Here is a 26,408-nt window from a genome sequence, read left to right as displayed (position 1 = left end):
GCTGAACATACCTAAGGGCTTTGTGTTATTGCTTCTAGTACAGAGGGGAGGGAAATGCTTCCGATGCTTCCCTACAATAATTTGTTGGTGTCATGAATGGCATGACCAAAAACAACTTTGCAGAGCAAATATTTTATTTCAACATAAAGGTCACTGTCTTAGGGTTTTATTTCTATAAACAGACACCATGATCAATGCAAATTTTATAAAGAACAATATTTAATTGGGACTGGCTTACAGGTTCAGAGGTTCAGTCCAGTATCATCAAGGTGGGAGCATGGCAGCACCCAGGTGGGCATGGTGCAGGAGGAGCTGAGTTTTACATCTTCACCTGAAGGAAGTCAGGAACACACTGAACATCCTCAGGCAGCTAGGAGAAGGGTCTCCAAGCCCACCTGCACAGTGACACACTTCCTCCAACAAGGCCACACCATCTAATAGTGCCACTCCCTGGGCCAAGCATATGCAAACCATCACAGTCACTGTTTCTCTTCCAGGGAAGCAAGGGCAGCAAGTGAAGTAGAAACCATGTTTCCTGACATGTTACTTACTCTCCTGCTCACCTAAAATTCTTATGTAACCCAAGAACACTTCCCCAGGGTGGTGCTGCTTGTCCTGACTGGACACTACAACATTAGTTAACAGTCAAGAAAGTGCCCCAGGACATTTGTAAAAGGTACTCTCATCCAGGAAAGCACACATTCAGATATTGCTGGGCATTCATGCTTATGTAGACATAAAGAATATCTAAGCCTTGGTCCTTTTCTGCATATAAGTAGAGTTTCTCTCAGAAATGAATTATTGAGGTTTAACTAGGACTGAATGATAACTAATGCCTTCACCACACCCTTCACCTGATAGCACTGATGTTCAGGATAAAGATCATTGTGACTTAAGATATGAAGCAACACTAAAAGCCTGTCACTCCCTTCACAGTTGGGCAAGTTTCTCTGCAGAATGAACATTACTGATGGTAGAAAAGTGTTGACATCATGTTAAAGCACTAAGCATTGTTCACATGCACATGGCTTCTCTACTTAATGGATTCATTTGTCTTGGGTAAGGTCTGAATATTTAGCAAGATTTTTATCACATAGTACTTATAAAATTTCTATTAAGAATGAATTCCTTGATGTCTTTTAAGGGATGAAGATCGGAAAAAACATTTGCCACATTTTTCACATTTATAGGGTTTCTCTCCAGTATGAACAATCTGGTGCTGATTGAGGCTATCAAGTCTAGAAAAGGTTTTCCCACATTGTTTACATATGTGAGCTATCTCTCCAGTATGGACTCTCTGATGTGCAGTCAGGGCTGAGTAATTAGGAAAGCCAGAGTGGCATTCCCCACATTTATAGGCATGAATCTTTTGGTGTTTTTTAAGGTCTAAAGTAGAGTAAAACATTTTCCCACATTGTTCACATTTGTACAGTTTCTCCCCAGAATGACGCAACTTGTGCCAAGGGAGGTATGAAAGGGTAGAAAATGTTTTCCCACACTGTTCACATTTGTATGGTTTCTCTCCGGAATGAAATCTTTGGTGATCCTGAAGGTGTGGAAAAGAATAAAACCTTTTGCCACATTCTCCACACTTGTAGGAATTCTCTTCAAAATGAATTCTTTGATGGTGCTTAAGGAATGCAGAAGAATAAAATGCCCTGTCGCAGTTTTTACACTTATAGGGTTTCTTTCCAGCATGAATTTTTTGATGTCGCTTAAGCAATGAAGGGTAGTGAAATGCTTTGCTGCATTCTGTACACTTGTAGGGTTTCTCTGCAGAATGAATTATTTGATGCTTCTTAAGCAATAAAGGACAGTAAAATAGTTTCCCACATTCTTCACACTTATAAGATTTATCTGTAGAATGAGTTCTTTGATGTACCTTAAGCAATGAAGGGTAGGAAAATACTTTGGTACATTCTTCACACTTGTATGGTTTTTCTCCAGAATGACTTTTCTGGTGTCTATAATGTGTTGAGCGAGTACTAAAGGCTTTACTACATTCTTCGCATTTGTAGGGTTTTTCTCCAGTATGTATTCTGAGGTGTTCAGAAAGGTTTGAATGAGTATTAAAGGCTTTACCACATTCTTCACACTTGTAGGGTTTTTCTCCAGTATGAACTCTCTGGTGTATAGAAAGTCTTGAGCGAATACGAAAGGCCTTACCACATTCTTCACACTTGTAGGGGTTCTCCCCTGTACCAATCCTCTGGTGTTGAACAAGCAGTGAATTGCAATAAAAGGCCTTGCTGTAATCTTTACATATATTTAGTGTTTTTCCTGTTGACCAAAAGTTGATATATGAACAAAAGCTTAGCACATTCTTTATATTTTTAATGCTTATCTTTAAATGGAGACATTTACTCATACCTTCTTATTGATAAATCAGAAACAACACAATATTCCTACACCTGTATTCATTAAGCATAAATCAGAAAATATAATAGGAGGAAACAATGTAAACTTCTACTGAGGTAAAAGCTTGATCAAATCAAATACAGAAATAATGTCTGCCAGGTGGTGGTGATGCACACCTCTAATCCCAGCACTCTGGAGGCAGAGAGAAGTGGATATCTCTGAGTTCAAGACCAGCCTGGTGTACAGAATGAGTTCCCAGGCAGTCAAAGCTACACAGAGAAAATCCACCTCAAACAAACAAGCCAAAAAAGAAAAAAAAAAAAAAAGAAAGAAAGGCATATTATTCAAAGTTAAATTAGTAATTATCTATGACAAACATATCCTAAGGGTATTATTTGAACAAAAATAAATACCTTAAATACACATAGATATTATATGTGGACATACCCAACATTAACAACTTGGAAAACAGGAGATAAAAGGTGACTGTGTGAGACTGGCGCAATACAGAAATAGCATTCTTACCCTAAGTATGAATTTTAGAATTTTTAGATATGAATGAAAACATGCATAATAAATACATCTACAATAATCTTAATATACCTCATGGATTTCAGGCAGTATTTATATTCTTCTTGAATGACAAATATCTTACTATCAAAATTATGAAAAAATATTAGGTTAACCTATGAATAACAACTTCTGCTAAAGACAATATATTGTCAATGAAAAAGTGTTAAAATTAGCCTACATTGTAAGAACTATTAATTTACAAGATGTAACACCCACTGAGCAGTGAAAAGAGACAATGTTCAAGGCATGAAAACACGAGACTTGTTCTTTTTTTTGTTGTTGTTATTTTTTTTTAATTTTTTTAGATTTATTTTTTATTTATCTGAGTATACTGCAGTTATCTTCAGACACACCAGAAGAGGTCAATTAGATCTCATTACAGATGGTTGTGAGCCACCATGTGGTTGCTGGGAATTGAACTCAGGACCTCTGGAAGAGCAGTCAGTGCTCTTAACCGCTGAGCCATCTCTCCAGCCCCATGAGACTTGTTCTTACACAGGAAGTGGAAACACACTGTTGTGATGCTCGCAGTACTAGAACTCACATATATCCTTACCTTACACTGGCCGCAAGTGCTTATCATTGGAAAATCTATCCACAAAATTATATAGGTTACATAGAGACAAATGATTATAGGTTAACCACTGTCAAGTAACACACTCAAACTACCAAGAAAAAAGAACCTTGAATCCACAACACTCTGAAAATGTATTGAAGAGCTATTAAATTTCTTCGAATTTTGGGCAGTTTTAATCTATGACTAGATATCCACAAAGGATACACATTCTAAATCCTTAGTAGCAAGTGTGTTATAGGGAAAAAATAAGGATACATTTTCATCGTCATTCACAAAGAATTCTGATGAGGTGATTTGAGTATAAGTGATACCAAATACATTTATGTATGAAGTTATGGATTCAACAGATAAGTCTTTAGAAAATGTGTGCAGATTTTCAGAGGTTTAGGACACAGTGTGAAGTCAGTTACAATGTAAACTCAAAAAAATGAAGTTCTTCCAAGTCCCTGTAAGGATGAGTACATCTCAACATCAGGGAAATACAAAGCTTAAGAAAATAAAACCATCATAAACATCTGAGGTGAATGTTTTTGACAAAAAAAAAAAAAAAAAATGAAAGGAGAGATCTAAAGAATGATTCCCTTGACAGCACTTCTCAATGCCTCTGGTGAAGCCTGGCTTTCTGTTGAATCTTTGGACCTCAACTCTGTCCCCTGATTCCCTCCTTCCTACACACCTGGGTGCACAGGGGCTGCTGCTTGTCTCTTCTCATCCCAAGGTCCTTGTCTTTGCTCCAGGAATGTCACCAGGAATGGCTTAGAGGCAGCAAGACCTGTTTGTAGGAAAAGAGAATAAGATTGTTTAAGTGTCCTTCTACTGGGAATTGACATGTCCCTTCCAGTACAGTGTTTATAAGGAAGGAGATGCTGCAATAAATGACTGCAGACATTTAGTTCCTTAAATGTCAGACAGGATCATTACCATATGTGAAGGAATTTACAGTGTCCAGATTCTGAGTTTAAAGGGAAAGGCATTAAAATTGAATTGTGAAACATTTTCTTTCCTAGGTAAGGTACATGCCTATTGCAACAGTGTTTCTAACCTTCCCACCTCTGTGGAGGATGCATTCCACCAACACAGACAGGCTAAACGCACAAGAGAAAGCAATGCTTTTCACAAAAGCACATTCCATAATTTTTCTTTAAAACCAAGAAGATGCAGCTCACCGTGGGGAAGCCTATGCACAGGTGAGATAATGTACAGGGGAAGAAACATGTTAACAGTGAAAGAAGAATTCACAGGGCACATGTTCTCACCCAGGAACACAAGGTTGCTGTAATTCTCCAACATCACGTCCCTGTACAGACTCCACTGAGCAGGCCCCAGGCATTCCCTCTCTTCTGGAGAGAAATCAACGGCCACATCCCAGAAGGACAGCATTTCCTGAAATAAAGACCAATGAATGGTAACACACTTTAGTTAAAACCACTAATAACAGGCATTGTGGATCTAGACATACTAGCTCTCTGTCAATGTCACACAAGCTAGGTTAATCTGAGAAAAGGGAACCTCAATTGAGAATGTATATTCCATATTCCTGCATGCAACCCTGTAAAAGGCTATTATTCACTGGTATGAGACAATTCAGCTTGTTGTGTGGTATAATCCCTGAGCAGGTGGTCTTAGATGGTATAAGAAAGCAGAACCAGCAAGAAATGGAGAGCAAGCCAGTTAGCAATGTTTCTTCATGACCCATGCTACAGTTTCTGCCTCCAGGTTCCTGCCTTGACTTCACTCAGTGATGGACTATTACCCAAAGTTCTAAGTTGAAATAAATCCATTCTTCTCCAAGTTGCTTTGGTCATAGTATTTAGCACTATAATAGAAACTCTAACTAGCAGACATCTTGGGCTTGTTTCTACAATGATATATTTTGCCCAGGATGAAGAAAGAGCCAGAATGCTTCTACCATAGGTTAGTAATATTCTTGGAGGCTTCTGATGTGGTCACATGATCTCACTATTGGACCCAACCTCAAGGAAAGAGAAGGCAGAAGATCCTACAAGCCCATGTAGATACTCTACTTTTAAGATAGATGAAATCTATAAGATAATTTAAAAAAAAAGCTAGATGAAATCTAAAGTAAATGCTTCCAAAGAAAAACCTGTATTTAGTGCCACATGCTGGTTTTATACACAACACATACATTTCTCAGAGGATAAAGTCCTGGTGAAGGAGAAGGAACTTCCCAACACTTTATTTGCACAGTTATGTGAAGTGGAAAGTAAGCCTTCAGTCATGAGTATGAAATGCAATGCAAATGTGGATTATGATGCAGAGGCTCTGGGCTGGGGTCTGGCTTCCTTAATTTGTACATGGTTCAGTAGTGAGTCTAATGACAGTGCACCTAGAGACACAAGATGGAACAGCCAAGGGATGGAACAACAACAAAAACCTCACAGACAAAATATAATTTAGGTATCAGAACCAATTAAAAACCAGCAAGCACAGGAATAAAAACACTTCTAACCAGACGTCGCTGGGATCTTCTGGTCATCTCCCCTTCCACTTTTCCTCAGACAGAAAACATTTGATATATTCCTAAAGATACCTGTGTCTCACTTTGTTGTGTCCAAGAGTTTTAATAGATGGTTATGGTGGACTGAATGATAATTCCCACCCCCCACATATGTATTTGATTGCTTTGTCCAGTTTGTTCAACTCTTCAGGAAAGATCAGGTGTTGTGGCCTTTTTAGAGTAGGTGTGGTCCGGCTAGAGGAGGTGTGTTAATGGGGGGGGGGCTTTAAAGCTTCAAAAGCCCAATCTAGGCCCAGTGTGTCTCTGTCTCCCTCCCCTGTGGATTAGGATACAAGATCTCACCTACTGCTGCAGCACCATACCTGCCTGATTGCCATCATGCTCCTTGCCCTACTGATCATTAGCTAACCATCCAAGCTGTATGCAGGCCCCAATTAAATGTTCTGTTTGGTAAGTTGCCATGTTCCTGGTCTCTCTTTATAGCATTAGAACTGTTCCTAAGAGAGCAATGATAACACATTTTCCTTGTTTTCAAATTTTCAATATTTCAGTTTATTTTTTTTAAAAAATGACTTATGACAAAAACCATATAATATCTCCTTGTTTAATGAAAAAAGAGATTTCTATATTAATGAAGTACTTTGCATTAAATTTATGGATAAACTTTGCAGTTTTTCCATGAGTTTTTGTTACAGGATATTGGAACCTGTATCTAGTTAGGGTGTGGCTCAGCCTTAGCACACACCTTTAGTCCCTCTGACTAGAATGCAGACATGCCTTTAATCCCAAACAATGAAGGCAAAGTTAATATGTAAAAGAAAGTACCCATGTTTGAGAGTGATGACTAATTGAGTGGCAGAAAAGGTGACAAATCAGAGAAAGATTTGACAGAATAGGATATGCCCAACTCTCACAAGAAGAGAGAGGAAAGAAAAGCTACTTAAGGGAGAGACAGACAGTACAGGTGGAAGAAAGTACAGTACAGGAATACCAGAGAGCCCGTGGAGAGCAGTGCAGTAGAAGTAGAGGGAGAGTGGAGCAGCACAGAGGAGGAGGAGGAAGTTTTAAGGGGAGAGTTTTATAGAGACAGGTTGAAGGGAGAACAAGCTAGACAAAGTGAAGACAGAATAATGAGCAAGAGAATGAGGAGCCAGAAGATTAGAAAAGATTGCTAGAGTTAGTTTGAGGGCAAACAGAGCAATTCAGTAAGAAGCTGAGAAGCTAGATTGAATGAATCAGCTGGGAGAGGAGTTGGAGCCAGAACAGCTGAGTAGAACCAGCCAGCCAGAGTTCAGAAAGAACAAGAAAGGGTGGGTTTATTCAGCAGCACGTCTCAGAGGCTGAATGCATTCTAAGTCTAGATAAGATTGTGTGGAGGCTAGAAGCTTCTAGGACTAGGACTAGGTTAGGAGGCAGAGACTATAACAGGTTTTCAGGCAAATAAAAAGTGCTTTTATAGTTAATCTCCTTAAACAATATTTTTATTATTAAAATGTCAAAAGTGCTGTCTTGTATGCATCTAAAATGTACACACCAAAGTTTACACACACCCAGCATCCAGCCTAACTGTGGTGTGAGCTCTGTTTTCCTAGGGCACCATTTCAGAGCATCCAAGCTCAGTACATCTTCAAGCTGCAGCTTTCTGATATCACTGGCCAATGAGAAAAACCATTATATTTCCACTATCTGTGAGTTACAACTCTACACATTTAACATATGAATGGGATCATGTGATACATGTCTTTCTGTGCCTTAAATAAGTTACAGTTTCAGCCATATTTTCCCAACTTGCATGACTTTATTCCTTTTCTTAAGTATTATTTAATTAAAATATAATTACATTTCCCAATCTCCTTCCTAACTCCAATCATGTTCTTTTCTAAGTTCCTAGACCTTATGTTCCAGAAATATATTCTCTTTTAAGATCCATGAACTAACTAGCTAGAGATATTTGCCTATAGGTCTAGTCCCTTTTGATCAGGTTTTAAGTCCAATTAGACAGTTGCTCTTTATGCCAAGATGTGAGTGGTCCTGTGGCACTTTTAGGGATATCTGGCTGTACTGGTCATTGTTGAGGTTCATAGATATAACAGCTAAGTAGGACTGTTTATTGCTTCCCTCCCTTGGTAGCTTGCAAAACACCTTCCAGAGCTATGAAACCTAGTCCTTAAAAGGTGGAGCTTCAGGTTGGATCCAGCTCCAGTCCTTTGAGTCTTGGATCTGAAGTACATGGTCTTTTCCTTAATGGGAAGAAGGAGTAGCTATAGTCAAAAGATTCTTGGTAGGGATGAAGCATACACTTTGGAAAGAAAGATTATACTGAAAAATAGCCTTTAATCATAAGTGTAGAGTGAACAAGTAGTGAGGCCGGTAGACTTCCAAGTCAGAAGTAGACTGAAGAATGCAATGGATAAAAACCCTGTCATTTCTCAAGGGGGGAAAAAAGCAGACTCTGTAGAAAGTGTCTTTGTACACATGCTCCACTATATTCATAGCAAACTTATTTATAATAGCCAAAAGCTGTAAAGAACCCAGATGCCCTTCAACTGAGGAATGGATACAGAAAATGTGGTACATCTACACAATGGAGTACTACTCAGCTATCAAAAACAATGACTTCATGAAATTCATATAGGCAAATGGATGGAACTGGAAAATATCATCCTGAGTGAGGTAACCCAATCACAGAAAAACACACTTGGTATGCAATAGATGGATATTAGCCCAAAACCTCGACTTACTCAAGATACAATCCACAAACCACATGAAACTCAAGAAGGATGACCAAAATTCGGAGGCTTCACTTCTTCTTAAAAAGGGAAACTAAAATATCCATAGGAGGGGTAGGGAGGCAAAGTGTAGAGCAGAGTCTGAAGGGAAGGCCATTCAGAGCCTGCCTCATTTGTGGCCTATATATATATAGCCACCAAAACTAGATAAGATGGATGAAGCTAAGAAGTGCATGCTGACAGAAACCAGACATAGATCTCTCCTGAGAGACACAGCCAGAACATGTCAAATACAGAGGCGAATGCTACCAGCAAACCACTGAACTGAGAACGGTACCCCTGTTGGAGGAAATAGAGAAAGGACTGAAAGAGCTGAAGGGGCTTGCAACCCTATAAGAACAACATTGCCAACCAACCAGAGCTCCCAGGGACTAAACCACTACCCAAAGACTATACATGAACTGATCCTGGGCTCCAACTGCATGTGTAGCAAAGGATGGCCTTGCTGGGCACAAATAGAAGGAGAAGCCCTTGGTCCTGCCAAGGTTGGACCCCTAGTGTAGGGGATTGTCGGGAAAGGGGGGTAAGGGTGAATAGATGGGGAGGGGAACATCCTAATTGAAGGGGAGGGGTAGGGGCTAGGGGGCTAGTGGACAGGAAACCGGGAAAGGGAATAACATTTGAAATGTAAGTAAGAAATACCCAATTTTTAAAACATGGAAAAATAGATAAATTAATTAATTTAAAAAAATAAAAAAAGAAAGTGTCTTTGTAGTTAGCAGAACACTGTCTCACATTTACAAGTAAACAAAAATCACAATTCCACTCTTTATCTGTGAGATTGCTCACACCAGGAAAATGGTCAGCTTGGAGAACTGCAGTAACTCTGGGCAGAGTGAAGGCTGAGAAGTTCTGAGAGAACTTGAGCAAGTCTCCAGTGGTGATCTGACTGCAAGGATCAGTCCCTAATGCTGCCCAGTACAGGCCACCACTGTTCCCTGTGGGGAAGAGACTCAGGCCACTTCCTCTATGTGGGATGCTGGTGAGGGGACAAGAGAAAGCCTGCTGCCAGGATCTCAGTTAGTTGGAATTTTAACCAGTATAATTAAGCAAACATTTCAGGGGAAGTTGAGACTGGCAATGTCTACTTCCTGTGAAGAGGAAGTGCAAATAAATTCTGGCCAGAAGGGACAAACTGTGATTTATTAAAAACTGTGGCAAATTTATTCTAATCTCTGAATTGGGAATCTAATTTTCCTTTCCTTGAATGGAGGCTGGTCCAATAAACCAGCCTATTACAGAACAGACACAGCTCACAAGAACTTTATGTTCAGCGTTTCTCAGAGATAATTTTTGGCAGAAGCCAGACAAACTTCAATCCTAGGAAATTTTAAGGAAGTCAAGGCTAGATGGAAAGAGACTCACAAGCTCCACACAATAATGACTCTCCATTCAGACTGGGCTTATTAATTTATCAATTAAAGAACACATTGCTTTAAAAAATACTATAAGTGAATCATTAAGTAACATTGCACTGATCTTTCCCAACCTTTTTTTTTAAAAAGAGATTTATTTATCTATTTATTAATTCACTGTGGTTGTTTTAAGACACACCAGAAGAGGGCATCAGATCTCATTACAGATGGTTGTGAGCCACATGTGGTTGCTGGGACTTGAACTCAGGACCTCTGGAAGAGCAGTCACTGCTCTTAACCACTGAGCCATCTCTCCAGCCCTTTTCCCAACCTTTGATGCACAAAAGTGTGGCACACAACAATCATCAACTTTTGGTTTAAGTTAACACATTTTTGCAATAGGAAGATTCAAATACTGCAATTGGAACCCTAAAAAGGACATAATAGAACATATTCCACATATTTATTGGAAGAGTGCAATGAATTTGAATTTTAGCTTCATTATAAATGTCACAGGACTTCTGTACTTCACATGCCTAGATATATCCGGATTTTAAATAATCAGTATTCGTTACTGAGTCTTCTTAACATACTAGTAAGAGGTGTGTATCCAACAAACAGGTGTGGCTCACATTGTGATCCACTGACTCATTTTTATGTAGCTACAACAGAGAAATGAGCAACAGGATACAGAATTTAAAGAGGCCAGCCAAAATGTACAGACACTTTACACCTCAAAATATGTCATTGCATTTGAAAACAATTTTAAATGGACCCAATAACTGAGACTTTTATAACCTCAAAAGGCAAAGTAATGAAAAATCTGTGTTTCCCTAGTCTTTTCCATGCATACATGTTTGGTTTCTATTCAATTCTGTCCAAATACTGTCTGTAACTTCTCTCAATGGTCTAAGACATAATCATTTAGATGACCAAGAACAATGCTACTATCTAGCATACTTTCCCTTCTGAGTTTCCTGTGTAACTCCTCCCGTCATTAAACACGGTAGCATACAAGCAAAAGATCCTAGAAGAAGCAAGTAGAACTGGACACTACAGGGCACTAACCTCCCAACGGCAGAGGAAGGACTGGTGTGTTTCTTTGCTCATTGAATGGCACAATGCCACATGTAAATGACAGTGGAGGATCTGGCTGTCATTCCGCATGTGCGGGGGGCGGGGAAGGTTTCTGTTTTGGCTAACTAGAGATGCATTCTACACATTCGATGTGATGTGATGTGTAAGGAAGGAGAAGGCATCCAAGAGGCAGAGAAGCAGGAAGGGGGTGTAAACCGCCATGGGCTGCATCAGACAAGGAGAATTCCAGAGTGGAAATGAGGTCTGTTTACTTTCAATTACATAAATACATAAAGTTCTTTAAGTTCTTCCTCACCCTGCTGACCTGACAGGAAAGGCTGGCAGCCTAAAACAAGGTGAGCTTTTCACCTGCTCCTGGGGCCTCTGCTAATGGACCGGCTCAACGAGATCAAGGCCAGACTGAAGCATGTTTGTACAACAGCTGTGGGCCAAGCAGACATCCTGTGTCGTTCTTGAAAAGGAATTAACCAAAACATAGGGATGGAAGGCCCTTCAAAGGCTTAAGAAACTCCAGCCCTGAAGGAGAAGCTGGGCATCAGTGATCCCAGCCCTCACTCTGCTTTCTAGTGGCTGCTTCTGTCATGAGTCCACTGCACCTGTGTCCCCTCACCCCAAAGCTTTTCTTCACCACGTGATTCTAGCAGATGTGTCAGCAGTGGCCCAGAATTTCCCAGCTACGATTTTGTGCTTCAGATTTTTTTTTCGTTTAATTCACCAACTGGCAGAGAAAAAATGATGGTAATCAATACTCCACGATCATACCTAGGCCTGTGTGGAACACACGAGAGGCAGAAAACCCACCTACTCTAGATGTACTGAGAAAACCGTCAACATTCATCTAAGAGTGGGGTCAGCTAGTAACAGAAAATCTCCCCAGCCAAGTAGGAAAGTGAGCTCCTAGCACCACCTGAGGTGCAAGTTAATTGACTCGCCAAGCTGGCAATCCTGATCCTTAGACCATATCCCACTCCTGTGCAACCATTCTGCACTCCTTTCCCAGAAGCCCATGGTAGACTCGCGTTGTGTTCAGAGTTCTGACAAACAGCAGTCAAGGCACCATCACGCACGCCCTCTCCCCAGCCTGGAAAATGTCAGCATTTTCTGCCCTCCCAACCACCGCGGCTCTGCTCGCTGTCAGACAGATCCCCGCACCTCAGGCTGCGCTGCTCCCTGGACCAACCTTCATGTCAGAGATGCAACTCGAGAGCTGAGCAGGACAGCACTCTCGCCCAACTTTGGGGAAATAGCACACTTTCAGACAGAATTAGCAAGTACTGTTTCCGGAGTAGGTCCCTGTGTCGACACAGCGGTCAGACTACACTTCCCACAAGTCTGTGCGAAGAAATTCCCGGAAACCGGGTAGGGCATTTTCTTCTGTTCCGGGATTTGTCACTGGCAAAACGCAGGAGGGTATGAGGGAAAGAAGCCTTCTCTGCTTGACAGCCATGGGGAGTCAGGCTGGTTTTCACCTCCAGTTCCACAACGTGACATATATAAATATGAGTTAAGCCGTTGACAGAAACATTAGGGTTACAAGTCCTTTCTTGTCCATATGTTGTGATTTTATTTTATTTTTTTTTTCTTTTTTCTTTTTTTCGGAGCTGGGGACTGAACCCAGGGTCTTGCGCTTTCTAGGCAAGCGCTCTACCACTGAGCTAAATCCCCAACCCCATATGTTGTGATTTTAATCTTCAATCACTAGTGTGGAAATAAAACATGTCTTTTAAAGATGATTTTTCAAACCAGCTGTGGTGTGCCTGGTTGTGCTCTTAGCTGCTCGGTGGCTTATGACAGAAGGACCTGGAATCCAAGGCTGGACTGGGCAATTTACAGAGACCTTATTTCTAAATAAAAAAGTAGAAAATGGATAGGGAGCTAGTTGAAAGTAAAGCCATTGGGTGTAAATGCTTTGGCTCAACCCTACACACATAAGTAATTCTTGTTCTCCTGATCCGGTGTGAGATTATATATATATAAATATGTGTGTGTGTGTTTGTGTGTGTGTGTGTTTATGTGTATATATATACATATATATATATGTATATATATCAGATTCTACAATTGGTAAAATTGTATTCCTGTGAATGCTGGAACCCATACAGTATATGGACCAAGAACACACAGATTAATAATTGAACAAAGCTAAGAGCCCAGTTCTCTGAAATTTAATTGCATAAAATTCTCAGACTCGATCTTAACATCTTTGCATAATTAAGTCCCTTGTTCACAATTTCATTGCTTAATACATGTAAGAAACTTAGTTTTTGTGAGAAAGGTTCCGGAACTTCACCAACCCCACTTTCCCTGCCAACTCTATTGAGTACCAGCCACCATGTTTGTTTTGAACTCATGCTTGCCTCCCTTGCTCTTCTCTCAAGTGGAGGAACACAGCTCCTGGGATCACACAACAGTGTGATGACGCCTGGCCAATCATCCATTGTTGAAATTCCCCATGCAGAGGTCTGGTGTCTTGTTCAATTTCCTATCTTTTCTGACCCTGAAATGTCCTATGTAACAAAAATTTGAAAGTCAAGAGCATCTGCCTCAATCTTCCCCCAGTTGGGACACAGAAATGATTCTTTCTTAAATGCAAACATATCTGGGATATCTTCATGGGGTTATTTCTCTGTTGTCTCCATTTCTCAATAGTGGGCTCTCTGTTTAACCTTGGAAGAGAAGGAAGCAGTATCCTGTAGGTGGAGACTAATCATGCAGAGTGTTCCACAATTCCCGTCTAATTATCATGTTAGGGGCTGAAGTCTGCTGATGGAGAATTCCACCTGAAGCTGGATTCTCAGGCAATATTTACCTTTTTTTAGACTACATTGACAATTTTACCTTTGATGCCTCTTAAACACTTTATTCTCATTTCTGGATCTTTCATTTCCTCCACTGCAGCAGTCTGAAAATTGATAGCTTTTGCAAGAGTCACTTTAAACTCTCACACTAACCCTAATGTTCTACCATTTACAACACCTACCTGTCAGTTCACAAAAACCTGTAACTTCACTTCCAGAAGATCTAGCTCCCTTTCCTGACATTGTTGGGCTCATGCACCTATGTATAATATGTACATGCATACATATAGAAGAAAACAATAGTTTTTGTTAACCTCATGCTTAAATATTAGACAAAGAATTAGTGCTTGAAGTGTTTTGTATGTGAACCATACAAATTGTTAAGCATCTACTCATGGGTATGTAGACAGCTATACCTGAGCAAAATGAAGTGAAATGGCCTCCTTTATATTTCTAGTGCAGTTCTTAAGCCCCTATTTGTCCACCAGACACTGAGGCCACACCACTTCCCCATCTATACTGCAGGACCCTTCATTACTGCATCCTTTGCAAGGAGACACATGATCTGACTGTGTAGACAGTTTTGTACTTTATCTAGCTTAGAATGGTAAGTCCTTTAAAAGGTTGTTCAATGCACTGCATTATACAACATCATATTTAATCCAAATATTTCCCCAGTTTCTCTCTACAAAAACAAATTTTTCTATCCATTTATGCACATATGGAATGTTTCTTGCTTACCTTATGAAATTTGTGCCTTTTGGCTGCCCACCTTCTAGACTTCTGTGACTACTTTTACTTGGTTCCAAATCATCTGCCTATGCTTCACATGCTGATATTGAGTCTCTCTCTTGGACAGGATTAAGCGGAGTTTTTATTAGCAATGTCTAGCTTGTGAGCATTCTAATTCAAAGAAATAAAAAAGGGGTCATAGAAGATCCATCTCAATTTTCTGCTCTACAGATATAAGTGGTAGGTAGGAAATGCCTTTAAGCACATCTCACTTGTTATCTTGTTCATACTACAAACTATAAATATATCAGCTCATCACATACATCCTTGCAATATATGTATCCTTCCTTTTCATTCCCTTAGTCTCTGGATCGGTTTCCCTTTCTGTCCCTATCAAGAACACCCTGACCAAAAGCACCTTGGTCACTACCAAAGTGATTATCTGGGAAGGGGTACCTCAAATGAGAAAATACTCCCAACTAGATTTCCTAGGGCATTTTCTTGATTAATGGTTTAGTGGGGTGGGGGGCTCTGCTCTTGGTGTGTTAATGGGGAATGGGGCTTCACCCGTGAAGAGGGTCCTGAGCAATATCAGAAAGCAGGCTGAAGAAGGGAGTAAGTAACATCCCTCCACAGCGTCTGCCTCCTGTGCTGACTTCCCTGAGTGATGGGCTATCATCTGGAGGTGTAAGCTGAAGTAAACCCTTTTATCAAGTTGCTGTTTTGTTATCATGTTTTATAACAATAATGGAAGACCCTAGTGAAAACAAGCTATCATTGAAGGAATTCAGGGCAGAAAGTCATATGGGAGGAACCTGGAAGTAAGGACAAAGCGGAAAGCATGGATATATGCGGTTTACGGGCTATCCCCATTGGTGTGCAGTTTGATTCATTGTAAACAGAGGACTAGTTGCTCAGGGTAGACAACAGCCACAGTGGTCTGAGCCTTCCCATATCAATCCTCAATCAAGAAATTACCCCACAGACTATAGGCTAGTCTGATAGAGATAATTCCATAATTCCATAATTAAGGCCCCAACTTCCTAGAGGACTTGTTGTTCCATGTTCACAGAATTTAACCATCATACTCTCCTATATGGAACTCCATGTTACTCATTTTAAATAGTTCATATGAATTTTCAGATGCTAAAGGGAATATATATATATGAATCTTTGCCCAACATGCATGAACAAAGTGCTAAATTAGTTCTTTATGCTTGTGATACATTATTTTCTCCCCAAAGCAACCTTGCAGCAAGGACTGACATAGATGGTTTATTACCATTTACTAAGACAAGTTGAAAAGTGTTATATAATTTTGATACATTAATAAAAAACATTGCCCTGTTAATTTTACAGATCTTAAAATACAGATAATGTAATACACACAGGATTGTTTTGGACAGTTAAGGTGGAAGGGCCACCCTGTAGTTAGTGTCATTATTCCATAGGCTAGGCTCAAGGGATAATAAAAAGTAGAAGGGACATGTGGTGGTTTGAATGAGGATGCTCCCTATCCCAGGCTCATACACTTGAATTGTTAGTCTCCAGTAGACGGAACTGTTCTAGAAGGATTTGGAGCTATGGCCTTGTTTGAGGAACTGTGTCACAGAAGGGTGGGGTAGAACTTGAAGTTTCAAAAAGCCCACACCATTCACAGTTGACTTTCTCTGCATCATGCTTGTGGATCAAGATGTAAGCACTAAGTTACTCCAGTGCCATGCTGCCTACCTCCTGCCACACTCCCTACTGTGATAGTCATCATCCCTAACTCTCCTGAACCAGGGGCCCAATGCTTTCTTTTACAAGTTGCCTTGCTCATGGTATATTAACACAACAACTGAAAACGTAGACAGGTGGGGAAAGAACAAACATTGTTGTTTGACTGTGAACCAATGTAATGGGTTATTTCAAGGTCCTGCCGATGTGATTTTCCCACTGGGATCTTCTGCAGCCTTCTACCAATGGTCTAAATAAACCCTGTCTTCAGTTTCTTTTAACAAATGTTTTACCACACAAGAAAGACAAACATGAACATCACTTATCCACTTGCTTTTCCTTCAGTGCAGGAACATGTTTGATTCAACTATGTAATAATGAATTTTATGAATATAGGCTTGGGATTTAATTAAAAATGATGATGTATAAAAGTGTTTTTCCTGCATGTGTGTCTGTACACCATGTGTAAGCAAGCCATGGTCAATGGTGGTGAAAAGAGCACATCAGGTTCCTAACCCTCAAGAGACCTGAGGTCCTAGGGAATGGGCTGGCCTGGTTAGGGGTAGGAGGACAGACATCCTCTTGGAGACAGGGGGAGGAATGGAGTGAGAAACTGTGGAAGGGGGACCAGGAGAGGGTAACGGCTGAATTGTAAAAAAATGAAAGTAATAATAAAAAAAAGAATGCTTGGAACTAGAGATAGAGTTGTGAACCATCAGGATCTTTAGAAGACCAGCCACTGCTCTTAACCATTGAGCCATTTCTCCAGTCCCAGATTCAGACATATATATCCTAAAGTAGCACACTAGCAAATGAAATAAAAAGCCATCAATAAGTTTAGGTATTATGACAAAAAGAGACCTGTCCTTCACATGCAAAGCAAATCTTAACTTAAAAAGCAAAAATAAACAATCACAATGATACCCTAATAGAACAAAAGATGCACAGAAACAATGGAAAGATGTTGAAATCTTAAAATGTCAACACCCTTTGATGTTGAAAAAAAATCTTAGCAGAACAAGAGTAGAAAGAAAAATTTCCAAGTAATATTAGTTTAAAAAACAAAACAAACAAGAAACAATAAATTAAAAATAAAAAATCAACAAAACAAACAAAAAACTTGGAGTTCACATTGCACATTCAGGGAAAACCTGCAATCCTCTCTTCAACAATTCAGTCTCTTCGCTGCTTTTCCCCATAATCCTAAAGTGCTGTCCAGAGCTTCCATAAAATACAAAGGAATAAAATGCACAGAAATCAGGAGGTGAGAAATCATCTTCTTGCCTTTTCTATTCCACATCCTACAGGCAGAAAACCCAAGGGATCAATGAAAGACAATAGCAATTAGTGGATGCCAGTAAATTTCAGGGTCTAAAAATTAAAGTTAAAAAATATTAAATACTTGTGTTTCTTAAAATCACAGCAACCTCTCTGGAAAACATTCTAAGAAATAATCCAATTCATGATACTATCAAAACACTTGAAGAAATTAAACCAACAAAGTGAGAACTTTGTAAAGAGGAAGTGATAAAATATCCATCAATAAGAATACTTGGATGAAATACATCTTATGCTTGGGGAGTGGAAGAATTAGTAGTATTAAAATGTCAGTTCTACAAAATTCAATTTGTACCCAAAGTACAATGTCCAGCTAACTTTCAGTGGAATTCATTGTGACCAGAAATTTGAATAAGGTAAGGAAATGGATTCATTACATTTGGAAATCACATTTTACTTATTGTGGGCTGTTTCTCTAGTATGAATTACCTGTCTAAAAAGTCTTCCAAGATTATAAAATACCTAATCATATTCATCGACTTGTGTGGTTTCTCTCCCTAATGAATTATTTGATATTTCTTAAGTTGAGGAAGATAGTAAAAACATTGCCATAGGCTTCATACATGTAGGCCTTATTTCTAGAATGAATTACTTGATGTTGCCTAAGGCTTGAAGTAAAGTGAACATTTTCCCAATTTTTTCACATTTGTAAGGTTTTCCTCAGTATGAAGATATTCGTGCTGAGCAAAGTGTGTATAAATTACAAAAGGAATTCCCACATCCTTCACACTTAATGAAATTTTGCTCACAATTGTGAATGGATTCACAGGTAGTTAGAGTGCTGCAATGAAGATTTAAAGGCCTTTTCACACACTTCACACTTATGAGGATTCTCCAGAGAATGAATTCTTTGAGGATTCTTAAGGCAAGAAGGATAGTAAAAAGTTTGCCACACCCTACATCTGCAGGATTTCAGTCCAGCTTGACCCACCTTCTGTAGATTAAAGGGTGAATGATCAGAAAAGGTTTTTTCACATTCTTCATACTTGAAGGGTTTGACTTGTATGAATTTTCTAGTGTTCAAAATGTACTGAGGGGAAAAAAAAATCACCGACCACATAGTTCACATTTGTAGGGTTTCACTAGTATGCAGATTCTCTGGTGTTTAAGGAGTGGTGCCAATCAACTTCATGACATTCTATATTTGTATAGGGTTTTGTTCCTGGTAAGTAAAAGTTAATATATGAATAAAAGCTGAGAGACATTCTTTATATTTATAATGTGGGTCTTTAGTATGTATACTTTTAATTACATGTGTATTTTTATATAAAAGAGTAACTATAGACAACTTTTCACACCTATATCCACTATAGTATAATTCGTAAAATAAAGTGGAAACAATGTAAAATTCCAATGAAATAAGAGGAAGAAAATTGTCTGACTAGACATATACATAAAATATAAAGCAGTCAAATTGGGAAAAAGGAAGCTAATGATGACTATGTGAGAGTGGATGGACATAGAAATCCAGAACATTTGTTTGTTTGTTTGGTTGGTTTGGTGTTTGTTTTGTTTTGTTTTGTTTTGACACAGGTTTTGACAGCCCTGGCTGTCCTGGAACTCACTCTGTAAAAACAGGCTAGTTTGAAACTCACAGAGAACCTCCTGCCTCTGCCTCCCTCTGAGTGCTGGGATTAAAGGCGTGTACCACCACTGCCTAGCTACAATTTATATCCTAAGTTGGAATTTCAGTTTCAGAAGTTACAAAAAAAGACTTGCTGTAAAACAAAAAGACTGTGCATAATGCTGTTAATAATATATTTTAAGTATTTAAGATGGGAAACCTTGTCATATTTTCACAAGTAAACAAAGACCTGAAAAGATAACTAATTGTGAAAAATAAATCAAGTTCCCCTATAAATGGCAGAATCCCTGCAAGCACAGCAGAGCTCACTGCTGAGAAAAGACTTAAGTTCAGAGAGCTGAAGTAGCTTATACACCTGGAAGATGTCCTCCTTTGCTGTCAAGGAACATGAAAAGAAAGAGCTAAGTATGATTCCACTGCATCATCATGTCTCAATGCACATGGTAAAGACTGGCCTTCTGGTAGCTTTCTGTTGTTCCACTCTGTCCTTTGCTGCCCTCATTCCTTTAGACATGTGTGCATGACAGATGTCTAAAGACGCTTGTCTTTGCTTTAGAAATGTGACCAGGTATGGCTTACAGAACACGAGACTTCTCTTCAGTAAGACTAGTTTACTCTTAATCATCACTAATTTTTCAGCGACATCTGACAAATATCAATTATTCCAGCAAAGTAAGCCTTCACGTTAGTGTCTCTTAATTCAAAATATCATACAAATGACATTGATAGAACCTTTGAGGGATTCCCAGACTTCTATCTACACCTTCATAAGCTGGGCCTCAATCATTTGTATTTCTCTCACACTCCTGTCTTCCAAACTACTACAGGACATCCCATTTACCTTGGAGCACTCATGGCTTTTCTAACCCAAAGTGCAAATGCTACCACAATCTTTCTCAAAAATGCACTGCTATGTTTGTCACAATATCTCATGAACTGGTACCAACTTCTATTATGATGAGCATTTTCTTTGCTGTGGTAAAATACCATGACCAGTAGCAATATGGGGAAAATAAGGGTTTATTTCACTTCCATCAGGAAGTTTTCATGCCTATGACCAAATGTGCAACTGTGCAGAACATGTATGTGTGCAAGGATTGTGCTTAGGTTCCTTCTCTTGACACCACTGAGACAGGGGAACAAAGAGGAGTAACAGTGTAGCAACCATTCATTCCTAGATTGCTTCTCTTCTGTTTTTGATTTCTACAATTTGTATCAGTTTGTCAATTTACTGCTAATACATTTTACTTAAAATGAGAACTTTATGAATACGCCAAGTTCTGTATAAAGCCAATCAATACTGTTTACAACCTCAAACTGGCTCCCAGTACATCCCAACACATTCTACACATGAACTGGAAGTTGATTTCCTTATTTATCTCTTACTAATTCATGTATATAAAGCTGGTCCAGCCACCAGATGAATATGAAGACAACCTTGTCACTTTCTCAGAAGGCCAGAAAGCCCTTGCAGACTCCAGTGTAAATGCAGACCACGCCTGCTTCTCAGAGGACAAGATATAAGAAATAAGCTTTGGTGAAAATGCACAAGCTGTCGATGAATTGAGACACTGAAAAAGATGACAAACATATAAGTATATTAAATAAAGAGAAAAGGGATTGGAAACACAGTCCACTCTAGGAGTGCATGCTCAGATGTGAGGCCTAGGTTCAGTTCTCAGCACAGAATATTAACAGAAGAAGTCATAATGTTATTTATGCTTGCCTGCTCCCTGCTCACAGGTAGAGTAGTAAGGCAGAACTTGACAGCCTTCAAATTTCTGGCTCTTTCCTCCAGATATTAATAGTAGAACAGGTACCCAGTTCCTGCCTTATTTTAGTCCCAACAAAGACACTGAATTCTGACTTGTCATCCTCAGTAAGGCAATTGACAAAGACTTATGCTTTATATTGGTTAAAGGACAATGAAAAGAGGCTACAGCCTAATCTATATGGTCCTATAATACATTAGGGAAGTTCAAGCCCAGGAGGGATCACTGTTGTTTTCAAGGCTCTAATATAAATAGGCATTATAAGGTTTAGGACTAGGAAATGTGGATCAGAAGAAGAAAAAACAAAATCCAGAAAATAGAAACAAAAGCACTTCCAAAAATGAACATGTTACTTGGGTTAATTTAATAATCTGAAGAGTTCAAAAACTAAATGGTAAAAAATAAATTGGTATATTAACTGCTTAAGAAAGCAATACTATCGGAAATCAATCCTGCAAGGTTTAGAGAGATGATGGCTCATTGCTGTGAACAGTGGCTGCTTTCCCAGAGGACCAGGATTTGGTTCCCAGCACCAATATATTGGTTGACAACAATCTGTAACTCCAGTTCCAAGAAATCTGTCACTTTCCTATGTCCACTGTGGGCAACAAGCAGGCAGAACACCAATACATATAGAATGATAAGGTGAAACTGAAAACAAAGAAAATCAACCTTACAATAAAGTATGAAATCACAAAGGATAAAGCTAAAATAAAGATTCCAAAACCAGACAGGGTTGGGAACAAAAGGAAGACTAGCAAACATATATGCTTGCCAAAGGTAAGAAGACTGTGAAGAATGATTAAAGGACAATAAATGCCTTTAAGATGGCTCAGCAGACAAAGGTCCTCATTACCTGAGGCTGATCTACCTGAGGTAGATCGTTGGTGCTCACATGGTGCTTACATGGTAAAAGGAAAGAACTGACTCTCATACATTGTACTTAGAAAGGTATAGGCACAGCATGACAATGTGCCCACATATATATGAACACACACAATACATAAATACTCCAATTAAGAACACTGAAGAAACGATAAAGGATTTATAAAAGGGAAGAAGCAAGGATGGTGGCACATGCCTGTAAGCTTAGTTGTTGAAAGACATCAGTAAGAGGATGAGGTATTGAGACTGGCTTAGGACATAGCTACGTCAAAGCTAGCCTAGACTAGATGAAGAGTCCTCTCAAAAATAGTACAAGACAGAAAAGAGGTAAACATTAAGAAATATGACATTTAAACTTACATTATTTTGAAGAAAGTAATGGAAGCAATTTAAAAACGTCAAGAAACTGCAGTCTGGATAAGTCCATGAGTCTAGCTCTTTGTGTTGGTTATATTTTCATCACGTAAAAAAAACACTGGCCATCTGGGAGAAGGAACTATTCATTGAGAAAATGCCTCTATTAGGTTGGCCTACAGGTGAAGGCATTTTCTTGATTAATGATTGTTGTAAGAAAGTACAGGCCACTGTTGGAGATGCTGCCACTGGGCAAGAGGTCTTAGGTTTTATAGTTTAAAATAGAGAGCAAGCCAAGGGAGAAATGGAGATCAAGCAAGTAGCAGAGTTCCTTCACGGCTTCTACTTCAGTTCCTGCCTGTGGTTGCTGCCTTGAGCTATTAGACTTATCAATTTTTAGATTTGCTTTGTCTGACTGTAACTGATCCCTGGTTTCCCTGTGAATGAGGCTTTTGAGAAGAGCAGTAGAACCATGTCTCCTCACACAGAGCTTCTGTAAAATCCTCTCTAGGTTATCTCAGCAGGAACTACCACAGGGAAGCTAAAGGGCAATCATCACGACAGGGATATGCGAGGAGAACCTGAAAGCCTGCACCTTTTCAAGTAGTTAAAACAGATCTGGAGAGGAGAGGGGGGCCACAGAACAAGGATTTTGTCCCAGAGCCAGTAGGGACAAAAAAAAAAGTCTGTTATACTTTGTAAGAAATGATAATACTGAAAACTGTTTTTTGTTAAAATAGGAGAGGGCAGCAGCAACGAGGTGGCCAATGGATCACCTAATCTCAAGTAGAGTGAAGAAAGCTGATTAATGGGGAAGCCAGTGATTTCTTAGGAAAAAGATTAGACTCCACTGAAAGCATCTTTATAGCTAATTGAACCCATTCCAAGCTCTAAAATGGAAAACGAAAACCACAGCCTCCACTCTGTTTAATCTATGAGCTAGCACCAGCCAGTGAATACTCAGCCTGAAGTATGAAGACTGGCAAGAGCCCAGAAGGCAGGCTGAAGATGGAAGACTTTTTCTGAACCACAATAGGAGAAATAACTGCTGAGAGGACTAGGTATGGGATGCTCTGCACAGACCACCCACTGTGAGCATGAGCAAGTGTTTGCTGTGCAGACCAGTCCCCTGACTGTGGCTGCTTACGTGTGAAGGGCAGAGGACATGCTATCAGGATGCCATTTCCTTGGATGTTTCCAGCACAATTAAAGGCAAGTAGTTCAGAGGCACCTGACATTGGCAAAATCTATTTTCTATGTGGAAGAAATACAAAAAAGTGGAGTGGGGCAAACTGTGATTCATTAAAAAGTAAACAAACCAGCTGCTGCGATGGAAACTAATTCCATAACTGGGAAGCAGAGTTGATAATAACGAAGGCTGTGCCTAGACCAGCAAAATGGACAGAGCAGAGCTCATAAGATGTCCCTCACAGATGTATCTGTGAGAGAAGCCAGACAAACCTAACTATGAAGAGATTGTGAGAAATACATAGCTAGCTGCAAAGATAGGGACATATTCCTGATCAGCCTTCAGCCAGCAGTAACCCTACATTTCAATCTTGGGTTAACTATCATTTATAGAACAAACTGCTTTTAAAAAAATAACAGAAACATCATGAAAGTGCCAACTCACAACACTCTGTCAGGCTCTTGTTCAACAAAAGTGAGACAGGAAGCGGTCAGTATCATCGGTTTTAAGTCAAAACATTTTGCAACACTTTGACTAAGAGGATATCATTGGAATCCTGAGGAAGACATGAGAAATCATAGGGAATATTGAGATAGAATGTTTCAAAATCAATGACATATGCTTCATTCTACATGCTAGATGTTTAAATGTAAATGGGAATTTTAAATACTCAATATATAGCTACTACTTATTCTTACTGATTGGGTTCAGTTTCTCCTGGAAATAGCTGGGCATTATGCTATCATCCATCTGACGATTAAAGTGTAGCTCATCTATAAAGAGACCAGGTGAATACAGTCTTTGAAAAAGTCTGACCTTACAATTTAATACATAGTTTTCAACTTAAACTACACCACTGAAATTGAAGCAACTATGGTTGGGCTCATTGAAAGAAATATTTTTAACTTCAAGGAGCAAATGATGAAAATGAAAATGTATGCTTCTTATATTCATTGCTTGCATATTTTTACTTTTGTTCAAATTTATTAAAAACATCTTCTATATATTCTCCATGACCACTGACATATGTCACACACATAATGAGGAACTGAATGTCAATACACAGCACATCTTCCCTTCAAATTTTTCCTCCAATGACATGTCTAACATAACAAGCTGTAAAACAATACCACCTACAGTTGGTGGCATTGACAACTGGTGCAGCCACTCTAGAAATCAGTGTGAAGAACTCTAAAAAGCTAGAAATAAGTTACCACATGATTCACCTTCTCAGCCTATGACCAAAGGAGTTGATAGCATCTTCCAGAGATCCATGTTCAGTCACATTCACTGCTGCTCTACTCAAAATCTCTAGGGAATAGAAACAACTACGTGTTCTTCAACTAATATGGCATCTCATTGCTGGCCCTTACAAATAAACTTTGAAGCAAATGATGAAAAGGCCTGGTGGCAATCTTGTAATCCTTGAGGTGGGATGATCACATTCAAAAGGTTGACTGGGTTAGAGTAAGTTCAAAGCTGGCCTGAGAAATGTAGGGAAAATGTGAATGAAAGAGAAATAAAATCAACAAAAAATAAGAATGGAAAGGTAAACAATTTTTCATTTCAATAACCTATGTAAGGAAAAAAAAACCCAAAATGAACAAACACAATCTTCATTTTACCTATTATGATACTGTGCAAACCAGATTCCACATGAGTCAGATTCCACAGCTACAAAAACAATTTCAGTATGAATGTTGTGTAGGTGATGAACTGGAGGACTGTTCACTACATTTATACAAGGCTTATAGTCCTGCTTTCTGGGCTGGGCATTGTGGAACATACCTTAATCTCAGCAAAGGCAGTCAAAAGGACCAATGTGAGTTTGAGACCAGAATATTCTACATAGCAAGTTCTAGGCTACCCAGGAAACACAATGAGACTGTGTAATTCCCTGCTTTCTTAATTTTCATACAAAGAAACTTCTAACATGTATTTAGTATCTTTCCATCTGTCCACCACTTCCTCGTACATTCATTTAGCTTTTAAGCTATTGAAGAAATTTTATTTTCATGACCACTGAATCAATTTCACCCTCCATGCCTGGTTTTCAGAATGGAAGCTAAACATTCACTACCAGGAACTGTGTTCCTGTGTTCTTTTCTTAGAGGGAGAGTCACATGGCTTCGTGGTAGGGTTGACTGGTCTTGAGGTGGAGTGCTGAGTGTATTGAATCTTGATTCGGCATTAGGGTGTACTTTACCTTCTTAAGGCTTAATGTGCATTTCTTAATGTCTTGACTCTTGTCTAATTCTGAAATTGTGCCTGAGTGACAGTACCCTAAAAGTCCAGGATGCTTCCCTCAGTCCCCACAGCTCAGAACACAGGATGATTCCCTGAATAAGAAGGAATCAGAACTGAGTTCTTGCAATACAAAATGAGCTACTTGGAATAAAGAAATTATCACAGCTGCATGGATTAATGTGTCCACCTGTCTTCTCTTACTGTCTTCTGTTTGTCCATTCAGTGTTACTTTTATATTCATGATACTGCAACTCCTGGGTTTGTAATCCTTGATATCAATTATACCCAAACTCTCAGAAATAAGTGTTCAAACATGAAAGAGAGACACTGGTTTCTAAGCAGAGCCAGCAGAAGGATGGCACTTATCATTGTCAGAAGCCACTCATGTCCTGGTCTTCTTAAAAACATCCTTTCAATACTGATCACGATGTGAGTTCATATTAGGTGACAGAACTGGAGTCTTCATATTGTAATGGACACAAGAAAATTATTAATACAGATTGTGGTGAAGAAGAAGCTCTACTACTAGACTGTAAGTTAGAATCTGGCAAGTTTTACCA

At 39.2% G+C, this 26,408-nt stretch overlaps 1 protein-coding gene across 1 annotated transcript in view; it reads right to left on the bottom strand.

Annotated features, from left to right (window-relative positions):
* Window positions 1-404: 404 nt before the first annotated feature.
* Window positions 405-26,408, bottom strand: part of LOC116892897 (zinc finger protein 58-like) — a 42,326-nt gene continuing 16,322 nt past the window's right edge. Inside the window, exons 4-5 of the mRNA XM_032894810.1 lie at window positions 4,185-4,280; window positions 405-2,280 (exon numbers count right to left, since the gene is read on the bottom strand). Of these exons, the coding sequence (XP_032750701.1) occupies window positions 1,115-2,280; window positions 4,185-4,280 (1,262 nt within the window). The 3' untranslated portion in view covers window positions 405-1,114. The remainder of the gene's footprint in view (window positions 2,281-4,184; window positions 4,281-26,408) is intronic.

Source organism: Rattus rattus, chromosome 2 (assembly GCF_011064425.1).
Source record: "Rattus rattus isolate New Zealand chromosome 2, Rrattus_CSIRO_v1, whole genome shotgun sequence".
Classification (NCBI taxonomy): domain Eukaryota; kingdom Metazoa; phylum Chordata; class Mammalia; order Rodentia; family Muridae; genus Rattus; species Rattus rattus.
This window is presented reverse-complemented; position numbering and strand designations above follow the sequence as displayed.